General features: G+C 37.1%; 1 protein-coding gene across 1 annotated transcript in view; it reads left to right on the forward strand.

Annotated features, from left to right (window-relative positions):
* RNF180 (ring finger protein 180) overlaps positions 1-14,222 on the forward strand; it is a gene marked incomplete at its 5' end in the record, with an annotated part of 148,565 nt that extends 134,343 nt beyond the window's left edge. Inside the window, 1 exon segment of the mRNA XM_040977339.1 lies at positions 13,731-14,222. Within this exon segment, the coding sequence (XP_040833273.1) occupies positions 13,731-13,930 (200 nt within the window).
* Positions 14,223-16,201: the final 1,979 nt, after the last annotated feature.

The following is a 16,201-nucleotide window of genomic DNA, read 5'->3' on the forward strand; positions in this document are numbered from 1 at the left end:
AAAAACAAAATGATGCGTTTCAAGGATCTAGAAAAGCAAGAAGAAACAAAGATTACAAAATAAAAGGATTGAAAACAAAAATATTTTTTCAATAATGAAATGAAGGGTTGTTTCCTTGAAAGGATTAAACACTTGATAGTTAAGAGGAAAAAGGGTAGGACAATGCAGATAAAAAGGAATTGTGTAACAAGAGCATCGAAGCAAAAGTCAAAGGAACTGGGACTAAACATAGAAGAAATGGGTCAGCTTCTGAACAAATGTAATTGAACAAAATTGATCGGTGAGGAAGAGGAACACCCAGAGAAACCAATACTGAGCAGTGTGATCCCAGCAACAATAATGTCTTCCCACAAAGAAAACCCCAAGAAGCATAAGGTCTCTCAGCTGAATTCTACGAAACTCTTAAGGAAGCTTTGAGGCCACCGTGCCCTTGATTCCAAAACCAGAACAGGAAGTCTAAAAAAAAAAAAAAAAAGGAAAACTATCACATCAGCAAGATTATTACACATTTTGTCTTATTGAAATTTAGGTGTTCAGGATTGATTCAACACATACATTTCATCACATGAACAGAAATATAAAAATCACATAATCTTCCAGTTGATGAGGAAAAGTTCTTAATAAAATCCATAATTTAAAAAACTTAATAATAGCTATAGATTTAACCAGATTTATTAGTCAAAATAAATAAACAAAAAGCCTACAGCTTGGAATGATATGGTCATTCTCATGTATTCATTACACTTGACCAAAAACACAGCATCTTATAAATAATTTGCTTTCCTTCATAGAATAAGCTAGGGATTAGACAGATTAGCCAGGATCATCCATATTATTGACCGAGGCTCATTATCATCCATAGACCATTATTTTTAATATACATACATCTTAACTTTATTTTAGAATACATGTAACTTCCATGTAAAGTTATGGAAGATTTTTTTTTCTGCTGTCCTATGATGTGATAATATAGTCACAGTGAAAATATTTTTCAAAATGACAAAATGTAAAAAGCTACTCAGACTCATGTCAGTCAATCAAGTGAGCATTTGGCTAGATCATACCAGTTTTTTGGTATACCAAGAATTTCTGGGAGAGATAACGATCAGCATATGTAATCTTTCCGCAGAACGTTAAGAAAGGAGCTTCCTAAAATAGCAATGACAAAATAAGACGTTATGAAATACAGCTTTTCATCTTGTCTTGGAAAATGCCACGTTCCTCAACTCACTGTGACGCATGAACAGGGGAGGGGGATTACGGGGCAAGAGAAGAAATGAGGTTCTGTTGTTTTTCTTTTTAAAGCAAAATAATCCTGTTTGTGTTCTATTATTCCGCACTTAGGAATTTGACATACCATGGAGCAATTAATTTGGAATCTCTAAAAATGAGTTCAAGCACAGTATTCATAGCTGCTAGCCAAAATTAACAGCCAAATTAACAAAATTAAAATACATAGCCCTAAAAATTAATGGGACTTTTGAATATAAGGTAGAATAAAATTGTGGAGTGAAGCTTAAAGGTACCTTGAAATTTACTTTTTATTCTCATTCATAGTCTTGAACTACTACCTAAATGAACTAATCAACTGTGAAATAATATAAGAAAGATGAGCAGTTTGGTTCTGAAGTGAAAGTAGCTAGCATAGTATAATGACAGGAACACTGCGTAACAATGGTCCATTTGTTCGAGACAGTAAATAGAAGTTCCAAGTACAGTGCAATTTTCTCAAATGTGCAAATAACTACAAATATTAGAGGCTGACCATTTTCTCAGCAAATGCCATGGGAATCTTAGTGACCACAGATGTCTACATTACCTTCAGTACTGAAACCCAGGCGTTAAGTTTATTTGCCTGTATTTTCATCTGCAATACATTAACTTTAAAAAAATGATATAAAACAAGAATAAGGCTCAAAATGGCATTAAGGTGGCATCAAAATGGAAAAAGACAGTCATAAGTACCTGGAGAAGTGAGATGGAATTATTAATATGCTCATAGCCCAAAGATAAGCTGGGAAGTAGGGCATTTTTCACAGCTGATAGAGCTGCTCCCATTTACCATGTCATTGCTGTTCAGTGCATCCTTCGCTCTGTAATGCACATGAAGCAGGATTGGGTATTATGATTTATAACCAATGGATGTTAACGGAGATGTATGCTCAAATGTTAACAGTACTAGATTTTTAGCTCATTAAAATTAATCAGATAATATAGATTTAGCATTTGTTCTTTGCAATTTTTCAAGCAAGTTATCAAACCAGCTAAATAAACATTTCACTTTCAAGTATGTGTTCTAATTCATGAGAAAGAAGCTTAAGATTTTATTCATTTAAAAAATACTGCAAATATATTTCTCTCTGATATAAGGCAACCTTCATGCACAGTACAGGATCATAAACACACACGTACCTAGATTCATCTAGAAGAACTGTGTAATACAGACTATCATATTGAGAAGATACTCTGAAGTATGTATCTCTACTTTTGAATAAAAGGTAGACTTCCAATGAAATTGCTAAATACATGTTGACAATAGGATGCTGGGCTTTCTGTCACTGTCCATACCCACAGTGGCAGGATACACTTAAATAGCAGAATCACCGATTTATGACTTTTTTTAAGGACCGTACTATTGTAATAACATAGGGAAAATCAGCAGGAGCAGGGGAATTGGTGAGAGCCGGGAGGAGGTTCCCGAGCCTATGGAACCGTATCGTAAATAGAAATAAATAAAAATTTAAAATGCTGCATGCAAAGAATAATATATTAACACCGAAATAAAATTTAAATGGGGAAAAATGTTACACAAAATCTCTATAAATGTCCTGGCAATAAAATGGCTCTCAACAGAATATTCCTGTGGACGCAAATATTAACTCCTACAAGATTATGTTGTAACAGTCCATGGTTTTCTTGAGAAATAACAGATACATTTTGTGAAAAAAAAAATCATTACTTTGGCAGCACCTTTTTAGTACATTATAATCTGAAAATGAAATTTGAAAGCATTTAGTTTTGTCATTTTTCTTCATCTCTATATTTAATAATATGAGAAAATTATATAATAATATAAACAATATTCTTACATTATTAAAAATAATATTTAAAAATCCCTAAAATATAAGAACACATAGATGTTTGCCACAGGTACTGCTTTTTCTTTTGTTACCTTTTTGTGGTCTGAGAAAATGAAAGGCTGTTAGGTAATTTCTCAGAATATTCCAGAAAATAGAAATGACTAGAAACTTTGAATTCACTCAGAAATAAGTATTATGTGTTCAAATGATTATATTCTGTGCTGTTTATTTGGCATGTCCTAACAATTCACAGACTTTGAAATAATAATTGAATAATTCAGCTTCAAAATAAACTATAGAACAGGTGTCCATAGACCAGGATTTTCAGGATGAATTTGATGCAGTGACTTCCTGTCAGGTGCGCACTTTGTGGAACAGTTAGCAGAGCCCATCTTTGAACAGATAAGGAAAGGCTTAAGCAATAATTTTTAGTTTATTACCAAACGAAAAATCATCTTTGAAGCGAAAAACAGTCTTTTCATAAATTGATTACTAATTAATACCTGAAGTGTGAATTTTCTCAACTCTTCCTGTTAGATTTTTTAAATATTTAACTAAATTAGAATCAGTATAGATAAAAAAAATTAGGCTAAATTCTTTTTATTCTCTAAATGACTGCACGTATTTATCAATATGATTACCAAATTCTGCAACTCAGCATAAATTACCAAAGTTATTCTAATAATTCCTGTGTGTTGATTTAGAAATTGTAGAACAGAATTTTTATTTTATATGGAGTTTGGTACGACAGGGTAGGTTTGCTCAATAATAGACTTTAGTTGTGATTTTAATTACTCATGGGTCATTTTCAACTTGATTTCTTATTTTGTTTCAAGGCTTTCAATAAGTGAACATTATAGTGGTTCCCAAAGGGACATCTTCTTGACTATTTTAACCTGTTGCTGTTAGAAATTTAACATTCCTCATCAGAAGTAGCCCCCCAGTTTATTGTAACAATGTCACTATGCACTTGCACTGTGTCCCATTACCACCCCTCGTGGATAACTGAGCTGACAAATGAAAACTGAGCAAAGCGTGCTTCCTTCACATTTGAAATGTTGTGAACCAAAGGACATTACCAAGATAGTAAACAGGAAACCCCTAGGATAAAATACTTGCAAATCACATATCGCATTAAGTCTTACTGTCCTCCGTGCATAAAGAAATCCTGCACATTAGTAACAGAAAGGTGGACAAGCCATCTCGGAACACTGGGCAGTGGATCTGTGCACACATTTCTACAAAGATACGTGGATAATCAAAAAGTATGTGAGCAATATGCTCAATATCATTAGGGAAATTGAGATTAAAACCAGTTAGATTCACACCTACTTGGATGGCAGTAAGAGAAAAGAAAAAAAAAGATCAGCATGGAAAAACTGGAACCCTGTCCATTGCCAGTGGTGATGTAAAATGGGTCTGCTCGCTGAGGAAATGATTTGGGGATTCCTCAAATAGCCAAAGATAGACTCACCATATTACTTAGAGATTTACCTAAACAGATTGAAACTTGGGTCCCAAACAGCTGCCCGTGTGCCACTGGTCACTGCCGTGTAACTGACAACAGCCAAAAGTAGAGGGAAGAAAATGATTTGCATCAGCAGTTGAGCGGATTAAAAAAGTAGGTTATATGCATATAATACATAAAAAGGAATAAATGCCAGACAAAGGAGTGAAGCTCTGATACAAACTGCAATATAAGTGAACTTTGAAAGCATTATACTAAGTGGAAAACTAAAGGAATAAATAATATATAGTGCCACTGATATGAGATACCTAAAACAGACAGGTTCATAGTGACACTAAGCAAACTAGAAATTACCAAATGCTAAACAGGAAGGAAATAGGAAATAAATGCTTATTGGCTACACTTCCTAGAAAGGACCGTGAAAAAGTTTTTGGAAATATTGGTAGTGATTTTACTACACTCTTAATGTAAGTTAATGCCAGGGACTGAATTAATTGCATGCTTACAAATGGTTAAATGGCAAATTATGCTACATTAATTTTGCTCAATTAAAACAAAAAACTTTTTAAAAAGTTGTTAGTGCTTCTTACCTGGCTGTAAGAATCAAAGATACAAAAATATTGCAATTAGGGGTGGGAGTTTGGCTGTGTAGTTAAACCTTCACTTGGATGCCCAGATATTCTATTGGAATGCCAGGTTTGAGATGGGCTGTTCTGCCCATTCCAGCTTCCTGCTAATGTGCATCCTGGTCCCTGCTGCCAACGTGGGCAGGGGACTGAGCTCTGAGCTCCTGGCTTCGCAGGCAGCTGGGCAGATAACGAGCTAGTGGGAGACTGCTCTCCGTTTCTATATCTGCCTTTCAAATGAATGTTTGTAACTTAGCATAACATTACCAATGATAATTAAGCTCAAGTAGATGTGCTAGGGTTATTAGTAATTTACAGGATATTTTAAATCATATGAAACATTCATTTTTGCGGGATTAATACATTTGACCTTGGGAATCTGAAGACACAGGAGCTCAAATAAGACATTTATGCCCTACTTTCATTAACACTTTAAGTATATTAACACTGTAACTCCGTATCTATTTGTAACTTAATATATCACTCCACCCCTGCCAAGACCTACTTATTTCAATCAACTTTTGACACAAGAAAATTCTTATGTAATAAGAATACAGAGCAGTAGAACACTGTGCTTTAATCTTTTGTCTGTCCCATCAAATGTGAAAGATAAGACATGTCTTCAGTACTGATTTTAAGGCTCTCTGCCTAGCATGATGTCGTTTAAATATATTCATGATAATGTTCAATTCCTGCTGAAAATACATTTCAAAGACTTGATTCAGGGCATTCTAAAAATAATACTAATTATTCTACTGTCAGAGAGTGTCCTTTTGTGCAGTCACAGATCCAACAAAGATGTATTGAGAATACTTCACAAGCACAAAGAAAGTTGCTGAAATTGCAAAAATTAGTATGGTAACCTTTTCTATCTTTGAAAGAAGCTTCAAAATGATAAAGGCAATTGTATGGTCTTTAAAGGTGAAGATAAATCTTAAATCTATTCTGTAGAAAAAAAAACTCATTTTTTTTTCTGCGATATGAGAAAAAAAATCTGAAGTAAGCTGTTTTGAATAAAGGATGGAGATTAAGAGACAAGTGTGGCCAGCTTCTTGGTGTTGCAGGTAAAACCACTGCCTGCAATGCTGACAACCCAAAAAGGCAACCACTCTGTATCCTGCTGCCCGCAGGTAATCACCTAACAAGGACCACAGAGGATAGCCCAGGTTCTCACACCCCTACCTTCGACATGGAGGATAAGGATGAGGCACCTTTTATTTGCAAGACATAGAGACAAGAGGGACAGGCAGAGATCTTCCATCCACCATGACTGGGAGCTCCATGCACGTCTCCCACGTGGGTGACAGGGACCCAGCTGTGTGGCCTGTGCATCAGCCACTGCCTCCCAGGGTGCACGTTCGCAGGAATGCTGAATGGTGCGCAGATCAAGGCAGTCTAAGGTGAGAGCCCTGAAGAGCGTTATAACTTCTCTCCCTGATACCCGTTACATGTAAAACAATTATTCAGCACTGGAAAGAAAATCCGTCAGTTAAATTCATCGCGTTAGTGTAGTAATTCACAGAAGAAATCCGTATGAATCTCTCTACAGGTACAGAAAAAAATGATGTGTGTATGCTAGAACCAGAAGTCAAATCAGATTTAAGAGGATAATTTCCACTGTAGTATGTGTGTATGTATGTACTTGAGAGCGACGGGGGTACACAGGAAAAAATACTAGCATCTACTTCTTCAGTTACCAGCAAGGTTGATAAAGAACTCAGCTCAGCTCTCCAACACGAGGGCAGGATCTCAGTTTCATGAGCTGTCTCTGGTACCTTCTACCGGACGAACAAGAAGATAGCATCAGGACACACGGTAGTGGGATTATGAACCGAGCACTCTAATATGGGACGCAGGCATCTTAACTATTACGCTCAGCAGTCACGTGGTGCACTTTTTCAACATGTGTCCTCAACTTTAAAGTGGCATCATTGAAATACACCACCAGTTAGTGACATAAGATCAACTTTAAACCATGTCTTCATGTCAGGGTGATTATTAACAGCCCGTCATACTAACCTACAATGCTAGGATGTAGACAGATCTGTAAAGATGAACTCTCCGTATAAAAGTGCCTTATTCCAAAAGTTCCACTGCAGCCTTTTTCTTAAAACAAAGCGATGATATATCTGTACTTTGATTGTTGCCATATAGTAGTATGTTTAACCATATAGTGCATGGGGACAAAATTTGGTGGTTGGTGAACAGCAAAGTCTTTGATATCAGAATGGTTTCTGATCTCCAGAAGTTCAACCATTCCAGATGAAGTCTTCTTCCTTAGCATTTAATTGGCCTTACTAAGGAGACATTCAGTTTAAATCAAATTCAATCTGATTTATTGATTAGGCTAGTTGATTTACAAGGAGTTTAACTGAATTTTTCCCTTTGCACTCTTGCACATGGCAGACAACACTGAGAAACACTGTTATAGACTTGAGCTTTCTTAAGGTAACAGCCAATGTTGGGCTCATGTAGACACACTGTTGGGATTGTCATTTCCCTAAACGAGTGCTCTTCAAAGTAGAATACCTAATGTTGAGGAGCAAGGCTCTTTGCTCCCAGCTTCCAAGGCTGTTCGCCTCGTATACATGAGCTGAGAATGTTAATATTTGTATCTCTATAGCAGAAACAGTCTTAAATATTATTTAGTGAGGCCCCAAGCTGGCATTTTCTATTTCATATAACAATGATGCATAGTGTTTGCTAGTGTTATATAATGCTTACTAATATTAAATTTGACCTGGAAAAGTAAATGAAAAAGTAAATTAAAAAAATGACTGCATTAGTTTATTTTTAGTGTGTTCTATAATATACTGAGGTTTACAAATGATAAGTTAAACGGATACACTATATTACCCAATTTTGGCTAAACTACCAGCACAAATTGGACAAGGCACTTACACCAAATTCTGTAAAGAAAAACGACAAAATGTCTGATAGACTCTTCAGAGCAACGAAGGTCAGAGAACTCACTGGAATACGAGAGAACACAGGTGTATGTGCACTTCATGGTGGACTTGTAAATTTTACAAAGCAAACCATATGAGAACTACAGGGAAATAAAGGCTCAGCTGCAGCCACAGCAGGGGTGTTTATCATTCCGCTTTCTCGGTGGGGGATTCCCCAGACAAAAACTTCACAAAGAAACATCAGAACGAGCCTGTGCTGGAGACCTGCTCAACACCAACAGGACCTAGAAGAACATTCCATCTGGCAGCTACTGAATATATTTTATTTTCATCAAGGAGCATGATCTAGTATAGACTATATATTAGGCCATAAAATGAATCTAAACAACTTAGAAAAAGTGCAAATCGTATATCTTTTCTAGCCATGATAAAAATAAAATCAACAAAATAAACGTTAAGGCATATCTAAATCTATGGAAAGTTATACATTGAATCAAATCAGAAGAGCCATTTAAAAATTTCTGAAACAAATGAAAATGGGACATGCATTACCAGGTGATATAGAAAAAAGTTTATAGCAGTTACTTTAATTATAGATGGAAAATAAAAGTCTGAGGAAATAATTAAGGAAGTAGAAAGCTCCTGCAATGAAAATTAGAAAACCCTGAGGAAAGATATGGGCCCTGTACAATGGATTGATTGGATTCCATTTGGTACTGGTTCTTAGCTATACCACTTCCCACCCAACCCCCTGATAATGGCTTGGGAAAGCAACAGAAGATGACCTAAAACCTTGGGACCCTTCACCCATGTGGGACAGCAAGAAGAAACTTCTGGCTCCTGCCTGCAGACTAGCTCAGCTCTGGCCTTTGTAGCCATTTGGGGAGTGAACCAACAGATGGAGGACCTTCGTCTCTCATTTTATCAATCTGTCTTTCTAATAAAAGTTTAAAAATCTTTTAAAAAAGCAATCTTGAATTACAGTTACAGGGCTGGAGGTAGCACAGTAACTGATTTTAAGGCATACTACCCAGCTGTAGTAACCAAGAGGGCATGGCAAAAGCATAAACAACAGGCACATGGAACAAAGAAAATGATTTTTTACAAAGGCCCCAGAAACATACAATGAAGAAAGGACGGTCTCTTCAATCAATAATGCTTAATAACTGGATATGCAAATAACAAGACTTAAACTTAGTTCCCAGTCAGGTTTACCCTGAGCAGGTAAAATGCCTGCCAACATGCCCATGTCCCGCATGAGAATTCCTCGGTTCAATTCCTGCCTCCGGCTCCTGAGTCCAGCTTCTTGTTCATACTGACCTGATAGTACCAGGGCTCCATCCTACCACCTTGCAGGAGGCCTAAATGAAGTCCTGCTATCCCAGTTTCACCCAAGCCAGTCCTGGCCACTCTTGGTATCTGCAGAGTTACTTAGCAGATAGTAATTATTTGAGAAAGAAAAATCTTTGAAATTTGACCCCGTATCTCACAACACATACAACTCTCAAAGAGCATTAAATATCTAAATGCAAAAACATGAAACTCTAAGGAGAAATGCTTGAGAAATACGTCAAGACAGCGGTAAAGGCAATGACTTTGTGCACAAGTTCCCTTAATCACAAAATCAAAACTAGACAAATGTTATTAAGAATCTTGTGCACAGCAAAAGACAAAAATAACAGAGTGAAGAGACAGCAGGAGATAAGGCAAAAAAAAAAAAAAAACCAAAAACAAAACAAAACAAAAAAACACCTGTTCATCTTAAAACATTTGCAAACCACTCACCTGTACAAGACTGATATGCTGAATATACAAGGAACTCAAGGTAATGTGAAAATTAAAAAGGTATGTGAAACTGATCAGACTGAATATTTCTTAAAGGAGAAAACATGAATAAACAAACAAAAATGCTCATGATCTTTAACCACCAGGGAAATGTAAAACAAAATCACATTGAGACATTTTACTGCAGTAACAGTTATCAGGGAAACAAAACATAGCAAGTGCTGGTGCGGGCATCAAGGAGAGAGGACTCACAGGAACAGTTGATGGGAATGAGAATGTAAATTAGCACAGCCATGACGGAAGTTTCTGGAAACCTAGAGCTGGATTTCCCACTGATGCTGCCATACTGCCTTTGGATAGGCATGGTACTTCAAAGAAGGTTAAGGAAACATGGAGTATAAAGTGCATTTTGGTTCTAAAAATGTTGATAAGTAGTTTATTTTCCCCACAATATATAGTTCATGGCCTTTATAGTGACCATTTTATGAATGAATTTCAAAAATGTTTGCATCAAAAACTTTTACTTTCTGCAGACATTGTGAGACAATCTGCTTTCTGTACAAGAGATATCAGTGTGAGATAGCTGCCGTGCTGCATTTCCGGCAGTACTGTCCGCAATGGTCAAGACAGGGAGTCAGGCCCAGCACTGTAGCCTAGCGGCCAAAGTCCTTGCCTTGCTCATCTGGATCCCATATGGGCTCCGGTTCTAATCCCAGCGGCCCCATTTCCCATCCAGCTCCCTGCCTGTGGCCCTGGAAAGCATTCAAGGACAGCCCAAGGCTTTGGGACCCTGCACCTGTGTGGGAGACCCGGAAGAGGTTCCTCACTCCTGGCTTCAGATTGGCTCAGCTCCAGCTGTTGCAGCCTCTTGAGGAGCGAATCATTGGATGGAATATCTTCCTCTCTGTATATTTGACTTTCCAATAAAAATAAATAAATTAAAAAAAAAAAGATAGGGACTCAACCACAGTGTCGCTTGATGTGTGCCTGTGTAAAGAGAAAGTGGTATATACACATCGTGGAATATTACCCAGCCACAGCATGAAGTAATATCCCATCATTAACAGCACAATGGATGGAACTGTGTGCATTTTATTAAGTAATACAATCCAGAAAGGTAAGCGCTGTGTGTTAGATCTTATATGTGGAAGCGAAATTAAGATGATCTGAATGTCAGACAATGAATGCCACAGCTTGGTAATGGTGTGGAGTTGGATACTTCCTACCAAATGGAGTTACTTGCTCTGCAAGTGCTCTACAGCACAATGACATGCGTATATTTCATGATGACCTGCTCTGTATTACGAAGATACAGAAGGGGAATACTTAAAGTCTACAACTGTAAAAGAAAAAAAAAAAAGGATACGGGAATGCTAATTACCCTGATTTGATGACTAAACAATATAAATGGCTTGAGGTTTTCATTGACCTTCGGAAATATGTGCAGTTACTAAATATCGGTGGAAAGTGTGTAAAATCCCCATGGAAGGAATACAAATTTTGAAGACATTCTATCTTGGTACCTGCACTGCGGTGTGATGGGAGAAGCCACTGCATGAGATAGCTGAATCCCATTAGGGCTCTAGTGCATGTCCCAGCTGCTCCACTTAGGATCCAGCTTCCTACTGATGGCCCAGGAAAAGCAGAGGATGGTCCACGTGTTTGGAGCCCTGCCACCCATGTGGGAGACCCAGGTGAAGGTCCTGGTCCCTGGCTTCAGCCTAGTCTAGCCCTGATCATAGCAGCAACTGGGAGAGTATACTAGCAACAGAAGATCTCGCTCGTTGATTTTAACATTTTTAAATAAATAAATTTCTCTTAAAACAAAAGCTCCAGTTTGGTGCTACCGTCGCAGGTAAAGCCTCCATTTGTGATGCCAGCTCTGATATGAGTACTGGTTCCAGCTCCTTGCTAACATGCCAGGGGGTCAGTGGAGGATGTCCTGGGACCCTGTCCCATGTGGGAGACATGAAAGAAGCTTCTGGATCCTAGCTCAGATGAGCACAGCTCTGGTCTTTGCAGCCATTGGGGAATGACCAGTATAGAACTCAATTTGTCTCCCTCTCTTTCAAAGAAAAAAAACAAAAACAAAAATTCCAAAATTCCATTTTAAAATTAGGCTGTACACTTTGAAACATGTTTTTTATCTTTTGGCAGAAATAAATATCTAGCCACAAATTACTGATCAAAAAAATATATAAATCTTACAGCAAATTAAATAAAAAGTTAAAATTAAAGCCTATTTGTGTCGCTCTAGTGTATTCTAAAACATTATTTTCTGTTTTAATATTTTAAATCTGTATAGGTAAATATAGTATGCAAATGTACAAACATGAAATTGAATTGTTCCTAATTAAAGATGTGTGATTTTAATAAAGCTGTAATTATATTATTTGCCAGCAAATTAAACATCCTGATATATAGCAAAATATTTAGCATTACTCAGTTATTAAGCTGGATGAACCAAAACTTTCTTCAAACTACTAGCAAGTATGAGTTAATTTTCTCTGCCCAGTTTTTTTTTTTTTTTTTTTTTGTGCTGTTAAGCAAGTAAGTGTGGCACAGCAAATACAGAACAATAATTGGGATAATAGCTATTCAAAAAATGAATTTTACGTTTAAATGCATTTGATATATCAGTAAACAAATTGTTTGCACCTAAGTATATCTGTGCTTTTAAATGAATAAAAATTCATGCCAAATATATTCATACTGATACAATTTTTATGTCATTTTGTTTTTAGTAAAATATTTTTTCTCGTAGTATTTTGCCCACATATCTGGACTGAATCAAAAATTGTTTTAAGATTCATTTATTTTTGTTGGAAAGTCAGATATACAGAGAGGAGAGACAGTGAGCAAGATCTTGTGTCTGCTGATTCACTCCCCAAGTGGCCACAGTGGCCAGAGCTGAGCTGACCCAAAGCCAGGAGCTTCCGCCAGGTCCCCTGCAGGCATGGAGGGTCCCAAGGCTCTGGGCCATCCTTGACTGCTTCCCCAGGCCACAAGCAGGGAGCTGGATTGGAAGTGGGGCCTTCTGGACACAAACAGGCACCCATATGGGAACCTGGGGCATGCACTAGCCTACCGCATTGGGCCCCTGAATCAAATTCTTACGTTATATAGTTGGTTCTCAGAAGTTGACAAACTATAGTTGTATTAGCAGTTGTAAACGTAAAGTTTGAATTTAGGAAATGTTCTCATGTAAAAATAATTACATTTGATTTTCACAAATGTTTTACATGGTTGTACAGATGAGAACTATAGGACTCAAATAACTGTCCTGCCTCAACTCAGAGTCAAAGTTAAATTGGTCTCCTGAGCCCGTAGTCCTTGCCTTTTCCTGGTTACTGGGTCTGCCATTGCATTCCCAACAGACTAAGGGCTTTTTTGCTTTTTATTTGTTAAGCTTCTTAGTGAAGTAGTAAGCCTGTTACCAACGTATAAATCTAAAATATAATTTCTCAAAATTGAAAAAAAATTGGGGAGCAGAGAGGACGGGAGGAGGAGGGGCTGGGATAAGGGGAATGTTACAGGGGGTTTCGAATTCTATCTAATCGTTAAACATTAGTTAACATGAAAATATAAAGTTTATACATATATATAGAAAAAACACAAATATATACAGTACACATATATGTATATGTAATAAACATATATTACACACACACACAAAAAAAACCCTATCAGTTAAAAAAAGGGGGAAAAAGGATTGACTCTGACCTAGAAGAGATTTCTGAGAGTTGGTTTTCATAAAAAAGGAATCAGTAACACGAGTCGCTGTCTGTCGTAACTTGGTGTGGGGCTGGCCTTCTCGTGCGTGCTGACTTAACGAGCTCTAAAGCGTGTCGTGGTCTGCTAGGCTTCCACCGGCGGCCAGCGCCGGTCACCAGGCGGCAGTTCCCGCACGGCGCCCACAGGATGGACTACCTGCACTTCGAGGACGACAGCCGCGGCTGGTGGTTCGACATGGACATGGCCATCATCTACATCTACTCCGTCAACTGGGTCATCGGCTTCGTGGTCTTCTGCTTCCTTTGCTATTTTTTCTTTCCGTTCTAGGAATCTGATATCTTACTGTCACTGAACAATCATCACTGGTGTCAATAAACGTCGCGTAGACCTTTTTTAAGATGTGCTTTCAAGTTTTTATAATGTTGCCTTGTGTAAAGGGTTGGTGTTTATAAGAAAGCCTGAGAATAATGGACGTGTTTCCTAATGTTTTCCTGAATGAACGAGACTTCATTCAAGAGCTGACCTATCCGGAACTTACCAACAGTGTTCAATTAACAGTGTATCTGGCTTAGGGTATGGGGTTCCACTTTTCCAGTGTCATTTTTATACTCATTTTCATCGTGAAGACTACAACTTTCTCGCCACTTAAATATGATAATCTACAAAATAAAATGAAAACCCTGAAGGGTATCTGTATTACATATTTAGTCTATCACCATTTATTCTCAGGCAGATTCCATATATATCATATATGTATCTTATATATATATGCCATATATATAAGGTAACTAATGTTCTCTGGGAACCAATCTAGCAGGGTATATTCAACATTGTTTTCTAATTTTCTTCGCCTGTACCCCTTTCTGTTACCAAGAAATACTTACTGTCCTTTTTGAAAAGACCTGAACATATTTTTAATGTAACATTTTCGGTTATTATTAGCAACTTCTAAATACAGTGAGACTTACCCGCATCAATAGGCATTTCAGAGAGCTGTGTTAACATTTTCCAAATCGCAGGACTAGTCACCTGGATAAAATAATTGACTGGCTTTCTGTAGTCTAAATAAACAATGCATGTCCAAAATGTACCTAATTCAGCGGTTCATTGAACTAAGATACTGTTAAATATACTGTTAATGTGCAATAAAGAGTGGTTTTTAAACTTTCTATTGTTCAGTGATTCCATGTCTAGAACAAATAATTGTTGCAAAGCTCTTGGACTCCTAGAAAGATGCATCGCTTATTTTTATTTGCAGCTGCAGTGATCTGTACATTGTTTTCTTATTCAAAGAAAAAGAAAAGGGAAATTTTCAATGTGCAGAGAAATAGGGCAAGATAACCGAGTTTTAAGGAAACCTGGGATGAAGTTTTGATTACGAGTTTATAATCTAGCATTCCTATACTATGTGGTTGTGTTTTAGAAAAAGAGCCTATTTTAACATGAAACAGGTAAATCATGATACTTAGAGTACAACCAACCAACAAAATAGGGACTAGTTCTATCTGTAGTAGTTGTAAAAAGTCACATTTTGGCGTAGTCACTGCTGAATGGCTCTGACTTGAAGGACTAGACTGATGGCATGCATTGACCGAAGAATATAGAAAAATAGTACAGACTTTAATGTGTCTTTATATATAAAATAGTAATATATGTCACACATTATTAAATCCAGAAAGCAGAAAACTAAGTAGAATTCAGAAGCAAAGGTAAATTTGTGTTTATATAGGGATAGTAGAACTTATTGATCAAGGAAATATAAGGCTTCTAGTGGAGATTAAAAAATTAGTGAAATGCATATTAAACAGGGAACAATTTTTACTTATTTATTTCATTATTCAATTATACAGTCCCATAGGCTCTGGAATTTCCCTTTCCCCTCCCTAAATGCCAGCCGCCCGCCTCCATTAATTTTCCCCTTGTCATGACAGCAGTGTAGTCTTTCACAGATATGAGCCCGTCACTCTGCTATTTCAGCGTATCCTGACATTGTAGGCATGGGCATTGGCAAAGAGGCCAGCAGCCTACTGTCAAGATACATTTAACAGTTTCACTGGGAGTCCATTTTTGATTTGGAAGTAGAGATGCATACTGCATTGTATCTTCACATCTATACGTGATAATCTGTACCAAACAGTTACAATACATTACCTTAAGTGAAAACGCCATAAAACAGAGAATAGAAAATTTACAACACCTTGAAGTTAAATAACATGCTACTGAATGACCATTAAAATAAAAAAAAGAAAGTCAAACTCCTCCTTGAGGCAAATGATGCTCTTGTGTGACCTATGAGTCAGTGAGGAAATAAGAAAAACAAAAACCATTTTTTGGATGAATAAAAATAAAAACAGAAATATCAAACCCTCTGAGATATGGCAAAAACGGTGTTGGGATGGCTGTTGATCTAGTGTTTCGCATGAAGGTTGCCTTATATAAAAGAGAACCTATGATATTTGTCCTTTTGGGATTGACTTGTTTCACTGGGCATAGTGGTCTTTAGTTGGGATCATTTGGTTGTAAATGGTAGCATTTCATTCTTTTTAATGGCTGATTACTATTCCACAGAATAGATTTACCAGTTTCTTTATCCACTCC

The sequence above is a fragment of the Ochotona curzoniae genome, unplaced genomic scaffold, assembly GCF_017591425.1.
Source record: "Ochotona curzoniae isolate NIBS_2020 unplaced genomic scaffold, NIBS_Ocur_1.0 contig_2754, whole genome shotgun sequence".
In the NCBI taxonomy this organism is placed as follows: Eukaryota; Metazoa; Chordata; class Mammalia; order Lagomorpha; family Ochotonidae; genus Ochotona; species Ochotona curzoniae.